Source organism: Helianthus annuus, chromosome 14 (genome assembly GCF_002127325.2).
Source record: "Helianthus annuus cultivar XRQ/B chromosome 14, HanXRQr2.0-SUNRISE, whole genome shotgun sequence".
In the NCBI taxonomy this organism is placed as follows: domain Eukaryota; kingdom Viridiplantae; phylum Streptophyta; class Magnoliopsida; order Asterales; family Asteraceae; genus Helianthus; species Helianthus annuus.
In genome coordinates, this window is record NC_035446.2 from 98,261,264 (window position 1) to 98,282,681 (window position 21,418).

Genomic DNA, 21,418 nt, shown 5'->3' on the forward strand with positions numbered 1-21,418 from the left:
TGGAAAAGTGAGACGCCATGTGCTAGCCGATCGGCTGGCCCGGTCCATCGGCTGGTGTATCCGATCGGCTGGACTGTTCGATCAGCCTATCCGTTCGGCCAGCAAGTCTGACCTGGTCGGCCTTTCGTCTAACACTTGGTCGTTTGGTTAATTGTCATTTTATCGAGGTAGTTTGATAACGAGTTGAACTATTATACCTTCGTTCTTACCCGTCTCTCCGGCTCGGACAGGAATCACCCAGGTCCGTCCGTTGGGCGGTTCGGAACGTCGGCTTAGAGTTTAACCCATCGTCGGTGAACCTCATAGATAGAATCCGAATCTTGAACCTCTTTAACTGTTAGAATGATTAGTTAGCCGGTTCAAGCTCCGTTTCTATCGGTTGAAGGCATCGAGTGTAAAAGAGTTGAAAGAAAGTTGGGATTCCTTCTTTCAATCCTTCACAACTTGTGGATGTTTAGATCTTTGATAGATCTTAACTTGTTTATGTGGAAATCGGTTAGATCTAAGCCATTCATAGTTGAATGAGGCCAAAACATGATGTTCTTCAAGAACACCATGATGACATCACCCAAGAACACTTAGATCTTGGTGATTTCACGGTTAGAATCCAAGTTTTGAATGATAAAAAGGTGTAGAATCAAGTAATGATCAAGAACGTACAAGAACTAGAGTTAAAACTTACCGGGATTGAGAGAAATCTGAGAAAAGATGAAGAATAGGAGCTGGCCGGTCAGAAATTTCCAAAAGTGGAAATGAAGACAAGGACAGCCCTATTTATAGGCTTCCAAAAGAGGAAAGTGGCAGCCGATCGGCCAGGAGCTCCGATCGAGTGGGCTGCTCGATCGGCTGGCAAGATGCTAGCCGATCGGCTGGCCTGTTCGATCAGGATGCCTCCTGTTCGATCCGCGACACACTTTGAGTATTTCGCGACGATTTTCGACGTTTCGATTTCGATGGACGATGATACGAATACGATAGGGTTCCTAGTCAAATTACTTTTAATCCCAACCACTATATCTAACATACAATCTTCTATAGGCCACGTTTCGATGTTGGTTTCGATTGAGTTCGATTGCTTTTCGAGTTTCGATTCGATTTTCGATTGATTCGCTTGAATACCACACCAAACATAAAGTAAGCACGCACAAGTAACACATAAGGCACACACACACGTATAACAATACTAAAATTCGCATAATTCGAGTCTCGAGTTCGACGATTGTTGGATCGGTTTGATTACTGATTAGTTAACTTTATCGCATTGTTACTTCCTATCATTCACAGTCGTAGATTGGTTCGCGTTAAAACATTCGATTACTTCGATTCTTGTTGATTACAACATTTACTCCACATAATACAACTAAAACATAAAATAGACTATCTTTAGTCAAAGAAAATCAAAGTTGACTTGGACTTTGACTTTGACTTTGACATTCGAACACACGGGGTGTTACAAACAATCCTAATATAAATATATGTAAGGGAGTCATAGATGAAAATGATGGTGGTGGTTACAGTTGAAGAAGATGAAGACCAAGAACAAGCTACATATATGTAACAATCCTAATAAACATATATGTAGTAGGATTGTTCGGAACATTATTTGAATGCCGCACTACCATACATATATGTAACAGTACTGAAGAAATTGAATATAGTTGTTTTAATTATATGATTATGCGTACATATATATGTATATTACGAATCTACATATATGTAACTTGATTCATTTTAGATTCTTTTGTAATTTTACACGAATCTACATATATGTATATAGTTGTTTTAGTCGGGGCCAACCCGTAGGGGGTGTGAGGTGTGCGACAGCACAAGGCCCAAACCTTCCAAGAGCCCAAATCTTTTTAATTTTGTATAGAATTTATGTTACTGAATTAAGAGAAAACATAAATGAGCATTTGGAGTAGTGGTTACTGTTTTGCTTAAATAACAATGAGACCTTGGTTCTAATCCTAGCATCTCCAAATTCTTTACTTTAGCTTATTTTTTGTTTTTTTTTTGTTAGTGACATTTAATGCTTAATTTTGTCAACTAGATCTGTACCTTTAATTAATAAATTAATTCCTAAAGTTAGCTAAAAATAATTATTTAAATTACATCCACATAAATTTTTAGTGATTAATGAGTTTATATTAAATGGAGATTTTCGAATAGGGCTCAAATTTTTTATCTCGCATAGGGCCAAAATTTTGTTTGTGATTTTTGGAGACGACCTTGGTTTTAGTCATATGACTATGTAGATAGATGTATATTACGAAATTACATCTATTGAGGTCCTTGAATAAATTAACTCATTATTTGATGGGTGTGATATAGTGATGGGTGCCTCTAATACTCTTAGAAATATTTTCTTTTCATTTGTGCTCTCCACTATATATATACACACATACACACATAAAGAAATTAAAAAATAACATGAGTCAACCGAGCGAGCAATGTGCGAGCTCGTGGTTGGCTCGTTTACAAACCGAACTAAACCGATTAGCTATTTACAACCAAGCCGAAATCAAACGTAGGGCCGACGACCCAAGGCCCGGTCTCCAATAGGCACCAATATTTATTTAATATTATATATATTAAGTGTGTGTATATTGTTTTAATTTTGTTAAGACAAAAGATGTTTGGTCTGGCGGTCTCCATTCTCCATTAAAAGATGATGGTTGAGTTTGGTCGCATGTCCGATTCCTCCAAAAATTCATTTTAGGGTGTTTTGTTCCCTTTTTTACCTTTTTGTTTTCCCACTTTATGTTTCCTTTTATCTTTTTGTTTTTCGTTATTGTTTTGTTTTTGTTGTTGTTTTCACGTTTTATTCATATTTCGATTTAAACTAAAATCTTCTGTTATTTACTTTTCTTTGTTTTATTATTATTATTAACTAAACAATTTCCGAATGGCATTTTGCTTTTATTATATAAAAAACTAATGACGCAGACACGTTTTGGGTATATTACGACTATATTTTTTAGGTTTTCTCTTTCGTTTTCTATAGCAAGTGCATTGAAACGAACACACTAGTATATATATATATATATATATATTTTTAAAAATTATAAATTCTAAAATAGTTATACATTAGCAGCTAGTTTTCTTCGCTTATTTTTTATGCTTTTTAGTATATAAATTTTTACTCATTCAAATATATTTATTTTTTCTTTTTAAAATTGACTTATCGACACTATATTATAGGGCCTGGCCAAAGGCTAAAAGAGAATTTTCAGGGAAGACCCTGATAGAACGAAGGTATTTTCGAGCATATTTTGATCAAGCATCAAGTAATTTGGACAACCCTTCTCATTAACACAAAAATCTATTCAAATTTGTGAGTACATAACAAGGTTAAGACCACACGGTGTGGGTGTTCAAAAATGGCGTTGTTGCTGCTCAACGCCGTTCACACTCGTCCCGTCCACGGTGTTTATCACGGCGTTATTGATTGTGCAGGGGAATCTCCACCGGTGTGGAAGAGATTTTGCAGTTGACGTGGCACGCAGTTGATGGACGTGAATGTTAGCCGTTTAACCCCACCGGTTAATTTTTAAATTAAAAAAAAATACTTTTTTTTAAATTCTATAATTTCACACTATAAATACAACCCACTTCTTCACCCAAATTTATACAAACTCCACCACTTCTTCATTTTTATAAAACCCTCACCACTTCAACGCCGTTAAAGTTCACAAAAAAAAAAAAAACAAAAAAAAAAAAACAGAGGATGGCAGCCGTGGCGTGGACCGAAGAAGAGGATATTGCACTTTGCGAGCTGTGGGTCGAAGCTTTGAGCCACCACACACCGGGTAGGCGCACGAGCGGTCCTTTTTGGATGACAATCTGACAACACTTTCAATCCTATATCGGTGAGAACACCAAATCGTCGACTCCCTTTCGTCTCATTTTAGGACGATTTGTCTTGACTGCGAAAGATTAGAGACGATCCACACCGCCGTGGAGCTCGAGGGTGGTGATCTTGGGGAGGACGACATCATTTAAGTGGCTCTCATAAACTTTAGGTAGGTGCACAACCGTGAATTCAGGCTCCGTTCGGCGTGGGAAATCATTAGATTTTTTATTTAAATTATGTGTTTTCTAGTTTCGTATTTTTATTTTATGTAATGTTTTTAGAATTTATGTAATATTTTTTATTTTAAATTTATTTTACTAGTAATATATTTATAAGTTTTTAATACATTTTATATACTTTTAATTATAAAATAATACAAAAAGTGTGTCACACGTGTCGAAAAAAACCATGTTTCCACACCCCGGGCAACACCGTCCTTTTTAACACCACACCCTGTTCTGATGCATGGTCCATGTATCGCATAATGTCCTATCTTCAAGCCCCTCCACACCGTGTAGACTAAGAAGGAGATATTACAAGTTGTCATTTTATGCGTTTGGTAGATTCTGTGGCGTTTTACTATGGATGTTGTCTTCAAGAATTTTTTTTTGAAAGGCCAACGAAACTTTATTAAACTAAACCGGACAACAACAGTTGTACCGACATACATACAAGTTCACCAAAATAAACAAACATTACATCAAACGCCTTACCGAATTAAATCAAATCTACACCACTCATCTCATGTTAAATCCCGACACTTTGCCCTATGTTTTACTCAAAGATACCCAAGAGTTTTTATATCCTCTTTTAGCCTCTGTACATGCATTTGCTTGTGATTGAAATCAACTTCATTTCTATTTTTCCATATGACCCATATAGCAATCTGAATGATGGTTAACACAACCTTTCTCCACCTCTGAGATCCTCGACACCTATTATGCATTGTCACTAAGTCCGAGCACGTTTAATGGCCCAGTTCTGGCCCACTCAGCTATGTAATCCCACACCCATTGTGCAAGACTGCACGTCATGAATAAATGACTGGCCGTTTCATCGTCTTCACCACAAGTCTTGCATGGGACCCATGGAATCTGGATATTCTCCGCCTCAAGTTCGCCGCTGTTGGGAGTCTATCTATGACGAAACACCAAGACAAAAAATTCACCTTTAGCGGCACCTACCCATTCCAAACAAACTCACACCCATTATTACTGTATGAATGTTTCTCCAGTAACCATGTCCACCTGTCGTGACCAATGCCAAACGATACAGCAGCTACTGTTGCATTTAATTCAACCAGTTCATCCAATTCTATTTGACTGCTCGGCTGTCTCGACCAGTTAAAGTGCAGCCCAACTAGGCCATTTGACATCACAACACGATCATTAACGCCTACTATTTTGTATCTTTCTAGCATATATATATATATATGTATATATATATATTCGGGAATTTATAATTACGCAATAGCTGATCACATATCCAACTCCCCTTCAAGAACGTGATTTGTTTTTTATGACACGGAAAAGCACGAAAACAACTCACCCAAACTAGGGATGGCAATGGGTCGGGTTTGGGACGGGTTTAGGTAATCCCAAACCCAAACCCGGTTAGATAAGCTTGTCCCAAACCCGTCCCAAAACCTGTCGGGTTTCTAGCGGGTAAATACCCATCGGGTATCGGGTATACCCGTGGGTTTCGGGTAAACCCGTTAATTTAAAAAGATTACTCGTTAGGTATACTCATCTCAAAACCCATTGGGTATTTATCGGGTAACTACTAACCGGTTACATTATGTATTGTCATTATAAAAATATATATCAAATAACTACAATGTATACGTAATAGAATACCTATATGTGTAAAAACAATAGATGTATCATATATATACATATTTAATAATATAAAAGAAATTATATCGGGTATACAATCGGGTAAACGGGTACACTTTATCGGGTAATTGGGTCGGGTAAACGGGTATATCACTAAATCCCAAACCCGTCCCAAACCCGCGAAAAAAATAAAAACTATTCCCAAACCCGTCCCAAACCCGATTAACCGACCCCAAACCCGTCCCAAATGTGTCGGGTTTCGGGTTTACCCAACGGGTTCGAGTTTGATTGCCATCCCTAACCCAAACCTGTAAGGTCGCTAGAGATGCTTGCAATTTGCTTCCACAGACCCGAAGCGGACAATTTTACCGGAATAAAATTCAAATTTCGTGAGTTATGATGCAAGCTCCAAATGACTTTTCTCCATAAACATTTTCGGTCCACTCGCCACCAACATTTTGCCAACATTGCCAAGTTTGCTTTCCGAAGCGAACCGAAACCCAAACCCCCATATTCCTTTGGCGCCATTATGTTTTTCCAGGCTATCCAATTCATCTTAGCTTGCTTCGAGGAGGCTCCCCACAAAAATTCTCTGTGTAATCTCTCTAACCTCTTTATTACTTGGATTTGCGCCTTGCATAGAGAAAAGTAATAAGTGGGAAGGGAGTTTAACACGGATCTCACAACTATCATCCGGCCCCCAAATGAAAGAGTGGAAGTTTTTCAAACCTCAAGCCTTTTTTAAAAGTGTCAATAACCGGATCCCAATGCTTTATCAAATTCATATTTGCTCCAACTTGAAGCCCCAAATGTTTAAAAGGAATTGCATCTTAAAATACTCGCCATGATTTGCACGTAAGCTTGTTCTACCCAAATCCCAAATAAACTACTCTTTGCAAGGTTCACTTTTAAACCCGAACTAAGGTAAAAACACATAAGAATCTGGTTTAAGTTGATTGCATTTTGTATCGACCACTCACCTACAAAAATAACGTCATCCGCATATAGAAATGAGACAAAACTGGACCATGCAACGGAACAGAAATACCATAGAGTAGCCCGATCGAACATGCCTTTTTCATAATACCCGTCATTGCCTCCATAGCCAAAATAAATAGAAAAGGAGACAAAGGATCCCCTTGCCTCAAACCCCTCTCACGGAATTCTTGAGTCGGGGACCCATTTACTAGAACCGAAGCTCTTGCGGTAGATACGATAGCCATGACCCAACTTCTCCATTTCAAAGGAAAATTCATTTGTGAGAGCACAGAATCAAGAAAACCCCAATTTAACATATCGTATGCTTTTCCAATATCCACCTTAAAAGTTAACCCCTTCTTGTTACCCCACTTCATCCATGGAATAATCTCGTTTAGAATCAACGGGCCGTCCAAAATACTTCTAGAAGACAAGAAACCCGTTTGCTCCTCCGATACTAAGCCATGAATCACCGTTTTAAGTCTATTCACCAACACTTTTGATACCAATTTAGTACACCCAATCAAGCTTATTGGCCTATAGCCCGCCACCCCAGGATCATTTTTCTTAGGAATTAAAGCAATAAACGACGACGTACACCCATTGCTAAACGACCACTTCCAATAAAATTCCTTGAAAAGTTTCACAAAATCGCATTATAAGTAACTCCGACATCTCTTTATAAAAAGGAAGTTAATCCCACATAAGGTGAAGGAATTGATTTTTAAGTTACGATTATTAGTGGCATGTGAATAAGAATCGAAAGATGGACTTAGGGGGTGTTTGGGATTCCTTCTCAAAATGACTTATTGACTTATATAGAGCTAAAAGTCCTTTTGAGAAGGAGAAGCTTAGCCAAACATTATTGAGAAGTCAGGAAGATGAGAAAAGCTTAGCCAAACACAAGCAGGAAAAGGACTTTTCAATTTTTGTCTTCAAAAAGGAGAAAATGAGAAGTCACAAATTGTGACTTCTTGAGAAGGAGAAGTCCTTCTGAGAAGGAGAAGTCAAAAAGCTTAGCCAAACATGCCCTTATAGTGAATGGATGGTTGAATACCTCCTCTTATTCTTGTAAGTTGTTTGTCCCTAGCTAAATGTTTTACTAGCCGATGATGTTTCTTTTGATGGAAAAAAATATATATGCATAATATTATGGGTCTCTTTCTATAAACTCAATTATTTTTCTGCATTAATGATCTTGCAAATTTTAACTTTGAAACCAAGTGAAATGTGATTTGGGCACGCCACATTTTCTCTTAAATTTGAAATTGAAATGAATTTAGCCGGTCCCCAACTAAACATTCAAAGAAAGCATCACAACCACGAGTGAAGTGGGGAAGTCCTTTGTTTAATTTATTTGTTCGTAAATGATATGGATTGGCGTTGGGTTGTCTTTAAAATGTGCACTTTCACAAAAATCAACTTCATAATGCAACATTAACAGTACAACCATATTGCATTCAATGTCAAGGAGTTGGTGAGCGTGATTACTATTACTTTAGGTGTTTTTTTAATGTGATAAGTTACATCCGCGATTTCGGCTAGAAATTAACTAGCAACAAATGGTTTGAGACTTTTTATGAGTTGATGATATGGTAGGACTAGAAGAACAATAAGTCTCGACAAGGACAAAGCTAGGGTAGTTGAAGGGTCCGTCGACCGCAATAAACTAACCCCTTTGACTAGAGGTGGTGATGGGGTGTGCGGGGATCACCACATAGGGCCCGTGATTTCGAGGGGCATGTGTTTTTTTTTAAATCCGATATATACATATGTTAATTTTTTTTTTAAATAGTGTACCCATAACAGCTCCAAGATAGGCCCATTTACAAAACAATTTTTATGGTTTAGAAGTTAGTCCATTGGTATTAGGTTTACTGAGCTTAATACCCATTTGATTTTATATTAATAATAATAATAATAATAACAACAACAACAACAACAACAACAATAATAATAAAACTTCACCGAATTGCACATTTTCTCAAGTTCGAATAGGGTACATGAATTCTCAAAGACGACACTGTCTTTGACTTTGACTTTGACTTTGACTTTGACTTTGACTGTTGTTTAATGAAAGGCAAACTTGTCTTTTCCTATTTTCTTTTAGAGTAAACTACAATTTGAGTCCCTGTGGTTAACAACCAATGACACGCTGAGTTCCTATTTGGCAAAACTGAACAATCAAGTCCCTCTGATTATCGATTTGGATAAAGCAAGTCCCTACTAACAGATCTGGTTAGTCAACTGTTAGTTCACTAGGGCATATATGTCTTTTAGCATCAAAATCGAAGGGTATTATTGTCTTTTCAGTACTATTATTATTAGTGTTGTTGTTGTTGTTATTATTATTATTATTATTATTATTATTATTATTATTATTATTATTATTATTATTATATAGAAGTTGAGATCCTATACAAACAATGCTAACTGTAAGAATCGTAAGAACATATCTGAGCCATTGATAGTTTTAATCAAGGGTTGGTATTGATTATAAATAAAATCCCTATAATTAATAATTAATACTATCAAGTTAGGGGTATTTTAGTCATTTTTCAATTTTCCATTAAATACTAATTCCACCAAGTTTTTTAAACTAAAATAACTTTTATATACTTCATTATTTTTGAAAAAAAAATATACCATAAAATCAATTATTTTTTTATCTTTAATATGAGTATCATATTGCTATATTTTTTTATATTTATAAAACTGACTTTTAAAAGAGTTACAAAAATGTGTTTTATAATATGAAAAATGTACTGTGTTGATAACAAAAAATTGAATTGGATTAAACGATAGAGATAATTAGCACTTTGGTTATGAAAATAGAAAATCATGTTGTGCTATGTCAAAACCATTCAGAAATATTCAGATATATTCAGCATTGAAAAAAAATTTATTATCTCTGATCTAATCAGCACACTGGTTATGAAACCAGCACGTTCCTGTTTTTCGAATTTTTTTTTGGAAACAAACAGCATACAAAAACAAGCTCGAAATGAATATATTTACCAATCTTCTCAACACATTGAAATACGTATACCACGAATAAAAAAAACCACCGGTGTATATAAAAGTTCACATATCTTTTGCATAGTTAGCACTCTTCACACAAAAAAAAAAAAAAAAAAAAACCGTCGAATATATTTTATCAAAATTACTTAACTTCATTTGAAATGATGTTGAATCAAAACAATTTTTATGGTATAAAATTTACCTGCTGTAACTTCTGTCAGATTAAATCTTTCCACTGACGTTCTTTGATTTGAATCCATGATAGGTAGCAATCAAAATGAAATGATAAAAAAACTCCAGTAAGTTGCAAATTGACAGTTACGATCTTTTTTTTTTGTTGATGATTCCAGCAGTTTGTTTGATCATGAAAAGTATTCAAATTTTGATTTGAATAAAACCTCTATGGATTTAGGGATAATTCAATAATTAATTTTAATTAGTTAATAAATAAATAGGGTGAAAATGTCTAAATTACCCCTAAGTTATTTTTTAATCAAAGGACACTTATTATTTATTTATTGGTTCTTATGGTTCTTACAAACATAAGTGTTTGTGATGTGCGTTAGGTGTAATATGTTTTTAATATATATTTAAGCCCTTTTTACACTTTTAGCCAAGTTTTAAATTTATAAAACACGATATTCACTAACACTAAACACACATATGGGCAAGTGCACCCATCGTGGACGTAGTATAGTGTTGGTAAGATACCGAGGTCGTCCAAGGACACAAGAGCTTTTAATACCGGTTTATCCTCAACGTCTAACCAAATCAAAAAGTTAGAAAAATGTTTTAAACTAAGAAAAATAAAAACTAACTAAATGCTGAAAAAATAAAATAAAATAAAAACAGATAGACAAGATGAATCACTTGGATCCGACACGTGTATTAGTATAACCTTTGATTATTTTCGCACTTTTGCACTTGTTTAAGAGATTATCTTAGTTATTGTAGTAGGCCCCTCTTTTGAAGGCGACGTTACCCTCAACCCAGTAGTTTGAGTCAGCAAGGATACAATCCTAAAGGGTCGGATTATTAAAAGATAATGAATTAAGTTATTAATGCAAATTATGGTAGGCCCCGCTTTTGGCGGTGACGTTACCCTCGACTAAGTAGTCTGAGTCAGCAGGGATACAGTCCTAAATAGCCGGGTTATAGTATTAATAGTAGTTAACTTATGAGGGGGTCAAAGAGTTTGGATCCCCGCCATCCAATACCTATGGGCATTGAAGGAGATCCTACTAAATTTGACCCAGGTCCCAAGCAGGACCTCTAAACGCTGAACAAGGGCAAGACCCTTACCAAACCGTTCCCTTAACCCCCGACCAGGTAGCCAACATACCTCCATATAGACCGTGGAGATATGAATGGTGAAAATCTTTTATTTTATATAGACAGTAAAATAATGCCAAGACACCACGGACAAACGATAAGGAAAGATCACCTTCAACATAAGTAACTAGTTATTAAAGTCATTAATACAAAACCAAATAAAAAGTGCAAAAGATTAAAAATAAAAAGTATTATACTAAACACTTGTCTTCACCAAGTGATGTAAGAGACTTAGGCAAACATGGCCTTGATTGTCAAGAACTCTTACGATCAATCTTGGATCCCGAGACGACTCACACACTCTACGATGGACAATGGATGATGGTGGTGGATGATGGTGTTATGGTGGTGGTGGGTGGTGGATGAGGTGTGAGAGAGGTGGTGTGCCAAGGGATGAGAGAGAATGAAACCAAGCTCCTCTATTTATAGGCTGGACAGAACGCTGGACACGGCCCCGTGTCCGCTGGACACGGCCCCGTGCCCGTCTGACACTCTCTCTCTTCATTAATTGTAATTGCGAATTACAATTAATGCGCCTGCTGTACTTTCACCACGCCCCCGTGCCCGCTGGACACGGCCCCGTGGTGAGCAGTGGAAGCTTCTACTGGTTTGTCTTTTCTGCTGCTTCCTGGGCACGCCCCCGTGTTCGCTGGACACGGGGCGTGTTCAGACTCTGTTTTCTTCTCTTTGTCTTGGGAGGTGCCGTTGAGGGTTCGGGCAGTCCACTTTTGTTCCTTTTCTTGTATTTATGGTAGAATTAGTGGTCTTTTTGCTTCTTTTGTGATTTTGAGCTCATTTCATCCTGAAAATACAAAAGGAAGACAAAAACACTCTTTTTCCAACATTAGTACTTAAAAAGGGTTAGTTTTATGCCTTAATTGATGTGTTTTATATGTTGCATTTTACACACATCAAATACCCCCACACTTGAACTTTTGCTTGTCCTCAAGCAAAACTCTTTTAATGTGGCTTACACTCCCAAATGGAATAGGTAGAAGAGAAGTTTTTTTTTTTTTTTTTTTTTTTTTTTTTTTTTTTTTTTTTAGCTTGTCCTAGAGTGTCGGGAATCCAAGGTTTGTATAGGTTTTATTTTTATTTTATTTACAATCCTATTCGTCATGATTTATTTTGAACTTTTCATAAGATAAACTACTTATTTGGGCATAACATGCCTTATCAAAATTCCATTTATATACAAGTTCACATACCTCACGGGAGATCACTCAATCACTCGGCCGAAGGTGTATATTTAAGTGAATCGCTCGAGAGCGGCACAGACTTACGTTTTCCATAGGCTTGCCAAGCGATCAATCCTCCTCCTTTTTAACTTTTTACCTTTGTAAATATCAAGAGGACTTTTGGGGTGAAGGCTTTGGGTTTAAAGGTGGGTGGTTGGTTAGTGGTTAGTAAAAAGGGCGAAAATCGTAACAAGTGTCGGTTTTCGTAAAATACCTTATTTTTTTAGTGACATTTATCTTTGAAGTATTTCTCCAAACAAGCTTTTGTAGCTTTTGTTTGTTTTTGACTTCATATATATATATATATATATATATATATTTTTTCTGTCACGTAAAGGGTATGTTTATGAAAAACCGAGTTTGTTACTAAAATAAAGGTGAAAAAATGAAAAAGGTTTTTGGTGGGTAAAAAAAAATTGTTTTGGGGGTAATGAAATGAAAGGTTTAGGCTCAAAGGGGTTTTCTAGGGGGATTTTGGGTAGGTAAAAAAAAATGAAAAATAATGGTTTTGAAAGAAAAATAGTTAGTCCTAATGCCTCCATCATTTACTTACTTGGGTTTAAGTTGGTAAGGACCGGGAATGTATCGTCGTGGCAAGTTCTAGATTTGTAAAGACCGAGCGGCTATTCACACAAGAAACGAAAAATGAGCATTTAATCTAAATATGTATATTTTTATGCTCAATAAAGGCTCAAAACTCACTTTTGTGGGAATGGGTTTTTAATGTGACCAAGCATATATAATCGAATTTTTAACTAGACTTGTTATACCGTTTCATAATTTTCTTATGTTAGTTCTTTTTATCACGACGCTATCGGTTGTAAATTTTTAAAAAATATAACCCTTTTATAAATTGTTATTCCCAACTTAAACTAAGACAAGTAAATAAAAAAAATGAAAAAGTTTTTGAAAAAATTTGGGGTGTTTAGCGGTTCCAATAGAGTTTTGTGTAAGGCTTGTTTTAGGATTTTGCAAAATTTCAAGGTTTTAGCATCCCCCCCACACTTAAATTACACATTGTCCTCAATGTGTCCAAAAATAAAGTTTTTGGTTGATTAGAATATGTAAAAGTGTGTTTAAAAACAAAGATTTGTGTTACTGGCGCTCTGGACACGGCCCCGTGTTGACCGGGCACGGCCCCGTGGTCAAGTGCCAGTAACAAAAATTATAGAATTGAAACAGAAGCCTGGACACGGGGGCGTGTCCGCTGAACACGGCCCGTGTCCAGTTACCTGAACTGGGTGATTTCCTGCAGGGGGCTCAGCACGGGGCCGTGTTGGTTGGGCACGGCCCGTGTTGAGCCTTCTGTTATGGAGATTTTTGTCGGTTTGTTCTGTTCTTCTGCATGGTTCCATTTTTTCTCGTTCCCTTTTTCATCCATTACCACCATGAGTCCATAAATCATAAAAACCATCATAACATTGCTAATAGAGAGACATTACATAAAGATAAAAATTACATAGATATTAAGCTTATGGAGTTCTAGCCCTATGTTTTATTTTAATTTAGCAAAATTTCCAAGAATCTACTGATCTTGGTTAGATAAGGCTTTGTAGAGCTCCACCTTTTGGGTGCGGTTCTCCTCATATGTCGGCAAGCCACTCCTCTACCTCCCTTGGAAGGAGGAAGGAGGGCTCGTTTGCATTTGTTTGAGGAGTTTCAACTTCCGCCGGAACTTCTTGTGGGATTTCCATAGGAGGTTCCGCGGGGAGGTCTCCCCACCCGGTAGGGTTGTTAATACCGAGCGCCAAGTTCCAGTCTTGTTGTGGAAGAACTGGTTCCATGGGGGGTGCTACCAAAATGTTTAACCTTTGGTGCAAAAGGTTAATCTCTTGGAAGCTGCTTTCCAATCCCATTGTAAGATCGTTAATACGGTCAATGAGGACCTCCTCCACGGACGTCATTTCGTCGAGAGCCTCCCTTAGCGCTATCACGTAGTGCACAAGTGTAGCTTCAACGGAGGGCCTCCTTCCCCTTCGGCTGTTTGAGGAATGAACGGATGATGTTTCGCTGTTTTCACTCGCCATTCTACAAAAAATAAACCAAAAAATAGTTTATAAGACGAAACAGCTTCTGGACACGGCCCCGTGCTCAATGAGCACGGCCCGTGCTCAATGAGCACGGCCCCGTGTTCATCTTTCTGCAGAATTTTGGAGCAAGGAACCTTGGTTTTTTAAGTTATTTTCTGAGTTTATGCAAGCTTTTTGACAGCAAATAACTCTAAACAATGTTACATAACATGTTTCTACCAAGATTCCATGATCAAAACTCCTTGTTTCCTACCATAAAGATTGAAAATTCAAACTTTTCATGGTGGCTTTTGAAGAAAGATGAAGAAGAGGGAAATGTCTAGAAGAGGAAAGGACAAGACGGGTTGTTGGAAACTTCTTTTAGACTTACCTAGGATTGTTTGAGAGAAGATTCCTTCAAATCTCTGTCCCCAAGTTGGTCCAAATGTGCAGGATTTTTGGCTGCATTTATAGAAAATGACAGCCTACTGCACACGGCCCCGTGTCCGCTGGACACGGCCCCGTGTGCAGATGAAATTCTGACACAGTTTGTCCGTATTCTGACGTTCTGATCAGAGGGGAATCTTTTGGCGGACACGGGGGCGTGTTGGCCGGGCACGGCCCCGTGTCGGAAAGCTGCCTTATGAAGTTTTGTCTTTATCAAGGAGCCAATTTGTATCGGGTGGCTCCTGACTTGTTGGAACAACCCCAAAGTGCCTAAGATACCTTAATTGTCCTATACTAAGGCGAGAACGCAAGAGGTTGTCGGTGAGGGTAATTCCTATTTTCATTCTAGGTGGACAAGTCCAACCCTTTCCCGGGCTCTCGTTAAAAAAGGTGTATGCCGAATCGCTCAGGTCTATGTATGCACCGAACGAGGTCGATGGGGAGTCCTTCACGGCACAATCGGCACAGGGACGACTATCGTCCATGTCTTGTTTAGGAAGAAAGGTATTTTTGGGAGCAACGAGGTTGTCAGAATGCGGTTCCAACATTTCCTCATGGTCATCATCTTGGGATGGATCTAAGAAATCCTTCCTAAGTTCTTTTGACCAATTTAGAAGTAGTTCTTCTAGTTGAAATAGCTCGTCAAGGAGCATATCTCCTAGAATATCTGGCTGGGCGCATTCGAGGGAGAAATAGTGTTTATTTTTACTTTCGCCCCTCTTAAGGTTACAAGGAATTGGTGGGTCTATATAGTGTGGCCTATAAGTGAGGAAGAAACATTTTAATTCCTCGTGTTCGCCTCCACATATTCGACACCACAAACCATAAGAGTGCCGAAAGTAAAAAGAATCACTATCACTCATGTTTGTATCAGAAATTACCAACCGCCGGGATCGAACGGTTCTGTTTTCAGCAACTGAATCTTGGGCACGGGGGCGTGTTGAGTGGACACGGCCCCGTGTTCAGCCTACTGTCTGATATAAAACAGGATTGCCAGTTCCAATGATTGGGCACGGGGCGTGTTCAGCGGGCACGGCCCCGTGCTGAGCTCTGCAGAAGCTGAAAAATCTAAAAAAAAATCCTAAAAATTAAAGAAAAATAAAAAGATGATTAGGCCGTTGATTCCTAACTTTCTTAAAATCCTTGTGTCCCCGGCAACGGCGCCAAAAACTTGATGTGCGTTAGGTGTAATATGTTTTTAATATATATTTAAGCCCTTTTTACACTTTTAGCCAAGTTTTAAATTTATAAAACACGATATTCACTAACACTAAACACACATATGGGCAAGTGCACCCATCGTGGACGTAGTATAGTGTTGGTAAGATACCGAGGTCGTCCAAGGACACAAGAGCTTTTAATACCGGTTTATCCTCAACGTCTAACCAAATCAAAAAGTTAGAAAAATGTTTTAAACTAAGAAAAATAAAAACTAACTAAATGCTGAAAAAATAAAATAAAATAAAAACAGATAGACAAGATGAATCACTTGGATCCGACACGTGTATTAGTATAACCTTTGATTATTTTCGCACTTTTGCACTTGTTTAAGAGATTATCTTAGTTATTGTAGTAGGCCCCTCTTTTGAAGGCGACGTTACCCTCAACCCAGTAGTTTGAGTCAGCAAGGATACAATTCTAAAGGGTCAGATTATTGAAAGATAATGAATTAAGTTATTAATGTAAATTATGGTAGGCCCCGCTTTTGGCGGTGACGTTACCCTCGACTAAGTAGTCTGAGTCAGCAGGGATACAGTCCTAAATAGCCGGGTTATAGTATTAATAGTAGTTAACTTATGAGGGGGTCAAAGAGTTTGGATCCCCGCCATCCAATACCTATGGGCATTGAAGGAGATCCTACTAAATTTGACCCAGGTCCCAAGCAGGACCTCTAAACGCTGAACAAGGGCAAGACCCTTACCAAACCGTTCCCTTAACCCCCGACCAGGTAGCCAACATACCTCCATATAGACCGTGGAGATATGAATGGTGAAAATCTTTTATTTTATATAGACAGTAAAATAATGCCAAGACACCACGGACAAACGATAAGGAAAGATCACCTTCAACATAAGTAACTAGTTATTAAAGTCATTAATACAAAACCAAATAAAAAGTGCAAAAGATTAAAAATAAAAAGTATTATACTAAACACTTGTCTTCACCAAGTGATGTAAGAGACTTAGGCAAACATGGCCTTGATTGTCAAGAACTCTTACGATCAATCTTGGATCCCGAGACGACTCACACACTCTACGATGGACAATGGATGATGGTGGTGGATGATGGTGTTATGGTGGTGGTGGGTGGTGGATGAGGTGTGAGAGAGGTGGTGTGCCAAGGGATGAGAGAGAATGAAACCAAGCTCCTCTATTTATAGGCTGGACAGAACGCTGGACACGGCCCCGTGTCCGCTGGACACGGCCCCGTGCCCGTCTGACACTCTCTCTCTTCATTAATTGTAATTGCGAATTACAATTAATGCGCCTGCTGTACTTTCACCACGCCCCCGTGCCCGCTGGACACGGCCCCGTGGTGAGCAGTGGAAGCTTCTACTGGTTTGTCTTTTCTGCTGCTTCCTGGGCACGCCCCCGTGTTCGCTGGACACGGGGCGTGTTCAGACTCTGTTTTCTTCTCTTTGTCTTGGGAGGTGCCGTTGAGGGTTCGGGCAGTCCACTTTTGTTCCTTTTCTTGTATTTATGGTAGAATTAGTGGTCTTTTTGCTTCTTTTGTGATTTTGAGCTCATTTCATCCTGAAAATACAAAAGGAAGACAAAAACACTCTTTTTCCAACATTAGTACTTAAAAAGGGTTAGTTTTATGCCTTAATTGATGTGTTTTATATGTTGCATTTTACACACATCAGTTTGTGTCTGATCCCATACCTATTATATAGAGTTAAGTGCCATTTTCGACCTTGTGGTTTGTCCACTTATGCCATTTCGAGTCAATATTTAAAATTGTATCAGTTTTCTCCCTGACATAACAGAAACATGCCATTTCGGTACAAAAATTAAAACCCAAATGAAGGGCAAATTTGTCATTTCATTATGTGTTTTATTTTCACTTTTTTTTAAATCTAATAAAACACAACCCCTTTAAAACCCAGTCACATGCAAGTCATATTAGAAACTTTAACCTTAATTCGATCGATCCCCATAATTGAAGCACCCCAAAATCCAAAAATTGAAGAGCTCCTCGTCTTGAAACAATGTCACCATGCACTAGTTCTGGTTCTAAAACAATTATGAAGCAATCATAGACCTCTACAAACCCTAGAGGAAGGTTTTTTTGCTGCATCAGTCGACCATGTAGGGGTTGTGGGTTTGTGGATTGGGCAGAGGGTCCATCGTGTCAAAGGACAATTGAAGTGTTTGGACATTTTGTGCATGAACAACAACCTGTAACGCTGGCAAATCAAGTTAGGGAACATGAAGAACAATGTTTAATGCTGGCAAATGAAATTAAGCACCATCAAGAACAAGTTGTAATGATGGCAGTGAAGTATACAAGAATAAAGATGATGTTAATTTTCAGCTGGGTTATTTTCATCTCATATTTTGTTTATCACTGAAAGGATTGATATAGTTATAGATTTGTGTTTTGGGATGTCCTTTGGATATGTAATGGGATGCTAATTTAATATGGTATATAATGTACATTTTATGATGTTAATGCAAGGGTATGGTTTACGCACTTACTGAATATGACGAAACGAAAACATGACCAAATGCAATATGATGTGTCAAATGCCATGAAAGTTTATGGCCAACATGTTGTATGATTAAATGAGCCTTCATGTAACGTTTCGCCATTTTGTACTTTCTTTATTTAGAAAGTATAATCTTATTTTTACTTTTTGGAAACTTGTAATCGTATCACATTCGTATTTCTTTTCCAAACATTGTAACCTGAGGCTTTGATCATAACGAAACTCTGTTATTTCATACTTATACATGTTACATACTTATGTTATTTGTTGAATCTTAAATACATGCTTATACTTGAAAACTCATACTTGAAATACTTGCAACATCATGCATTATACTTATACATCACACTTGTATGCTTGAAATACCTAATACCAGCTAAAATACGCGAAACCGGCCAAACTTAACCCTTTCATGTGACTGGACTCCCTTCGTGCGAATGAACCTCCCATTCGTGCGAAGAGACCAATCTCGTCCGCACCAACACCACTCTGCATCTATAAATACGTAACCACTCCCTCACTTGACATTTTCTAACACTCCAAACGCTCTGAACTTGCACTTTTTGAGCAGATTACTTCCAGCAACTTCTAAGTGAGTTCTAACTCACTTCCTTAGTCATTTTCTTCCTTTTCCTCTTCTTTTTCTACTTTTCTTCAAATATCCATAACTTGGATAACCTTTGGAATGGTTTTAATAGACTTGCCTTGGCAGTCTAAAGTGAAACCTCACCACTTATGAGGCCCAAACGAAGATTATAAGTTCTGTTTTATTAAAAAAATCCTAGAACAATACATTCTGATTTTGAAACTTGATGAAATCTGGAACACACCGAGCTCACAGCTAAGTCCATAGCTGTGGGTTTGTGTTGAGGTTGATATTCTCCAAGAAACGAGCTCGAAACAGAGATTTTCGTAACGAACCAGACTATGTCGCATGAAGCAGTCCCTTCGCACGGACTGACTCCATTCGTGCGACTGAGTTCATTCGCACGAATTGACAAACTGTTATTTTCCTTTTGTTCTTACATAATTTCAAGTGTTGAAACCATCCGGGATGTAAGGGTATAATCTAGTATAGGTTTGCGTCTGTCTTGGATTAGTTTGTATGGGTTGGGTTCGATATGTTATATGGGCTCGATAGGTTGTTTTGTAGCCTTTGGGGTATGGGCTTGGCCCAATGTAATAGGGCCTCCTATGTTAGTATAAATAGGAGGTTCCTAAGTCTTTTGTGGTTGTTGATTCTCTAAACAATTTGTGCTTTTGTGCGACTAGAATACCAGACGTATCCTTGAGATTGTGTGTTCTAGTTTGCTTGAATCAATACATTTGCTTTTCAAGCTTCGACATCTTGCTTATAATTCCGCTACTTGTTTGGTGTTTGATATCCAATTGTGTAGTTTTAGGACGTACAATTGGTATCAGAGCCTAAGTAGTCTTGTGAAGGCTCGGTTCGGATCGAATATCTTGAAGATTGAAGTTTGCTTGCTGCTGATCAGGATCGATTTTGACAAGAAAAGAAATGGATCAAATTAACCAATAGGGATTGACTAAAAAAGCTGCTATTAATCAGGATCTAGATAACATAATTGGAACTAACAACAGGATTCCCAGGCTGATTTTAGGGGGATCCTTTTCGGAATGGAAATTCAGGTTTATCCAATATATAAGAATCAAAGATCCAAAGGCTTGGAGGTCCATCTGCAACGGACCAACTGTGATCACTTTTGTCATGAACGATGCTGAGGGAACTACTGCACCTAAGCCTGAGTCTCAATTTACTGAAGAAGATCGTGAGAAACTCGACGTTGATGGCAAAGCTCTTGCTATGCTACACTCTGCACTGGCACGAGAAATTGACATTGGAGTTCGAGATTGTAAAAATGCAAAAGAAATGTGGGAAGCACTTTTGGCTATGTATGAAGGAAACGAAGAAATAAAAGAAAGCAGACGGGAGATGCTCACACAAAAGTTTAATCTGTTCAATCACTTCCCAGGAGAAACTCTGGAAAATCAGATTCAAAGATTTGTCGCCTTGATCAGTGACATAAAAACTCATGATATCAAGTTGGAAAACTCTGTTATCAACAAGAAGCTACTCAATGCTCTTCCAAGAAACTAGGATACAAACGTGACCCTTATCAAGAGAACCAGGGATTTGGCCAGAATGACTCTTTCTGAGCTGATATCATTGCTGAAATCCTATGAGATGGACGATAAGCAAAGGCTCTACAACCACACTACAAGCTACAACAATGCAGGTGTGTTGACAAACGCTGCATTGGTATCTCAACAAGGAGTGGGCTCGCTTCAAACACCTTCTACTGTTCTGTTTCCCGCAAATCTTGGAACCTACGCTAATCAGTCTGGTTACTTTCCTGCTCCAGTTCAACAAGTGAACCCAGCTCAATCTGTACCACAGCCTGCAACTTAGTCTGCATCTACACCCGCTCAACTTCTTTCGAACATCTCTACTGCTTTCGCAGCAACAAATTCTTCCATGGCTACTTCGAAGGAATTTGAGCAGGTTATGGCTTTCATGACAGGGGTCATGAATTGTTATCATGCGTTCATCGCTGGGAGGATGGCAAATAACATTGATTCGACTGAATTACTGGAAATCCATCCTGTTGATGTTGAAGAAATGGATATTACTTGGCAGATGGCCATGGCGGTTTTTAGAGCCAAAAATTTTGTGAAGAAAACTGGTAGAAACAAATGGGAGACAACTGACCACGAAATTGGTTGGAACAAGTCAAAGCTTAGATGTTATAACTGCCATGAGCCTGGACATTATGCTTGAGAGTGCAAGTAACCACGAAGGGAGAGATCTGACCCAAATGTCACTGTTACTGTTAGTTCGGCTGCGCAACCAGCTCCAAACGTTGTGTCTACCTCAAACATCACTGTTTCTCATCCCGCTCAAGTTTCTTCCTCAAACACACCAGCCAGAAATCAAACAATCACTTTAGAATCAGCTGCAAATCCTGGAAGTT

The 21,418-nt window shown here is 38.1% G+C and overlaps 1 protein-coding gene across 1 annotated transcript; it reads left to right on the top strand.

Moving 5' to 3' along the window:
• Nucleotides 1-20,154: 20,154 nt before the first annotated feature.
• LOC110942486 lies at nucleotides 20,155-20,544 on the top strand. The gene has a single exon (XM_022184263.1). The coding sequence runs from the start codon at nucleotides 20,155-20,157 to the stop codon at nucleotides 20,542-20,544; it is 390 nt and encodes a 129-aa protein (XP_022039955.1).
• The last annotated feature ends 874 nt before the right edge of the window (nucleotides 20,545-21,418 follow it).

Excerpts from the sequence above, each read along its gene's own strand:
- LOC110942486 (XM_022184263.1), top strand. The coding sequence starts at position 20,155 with ATGAACGATGCTGAGGGAACTACTGCACCTAAGCCTGAGTCTCAATTT.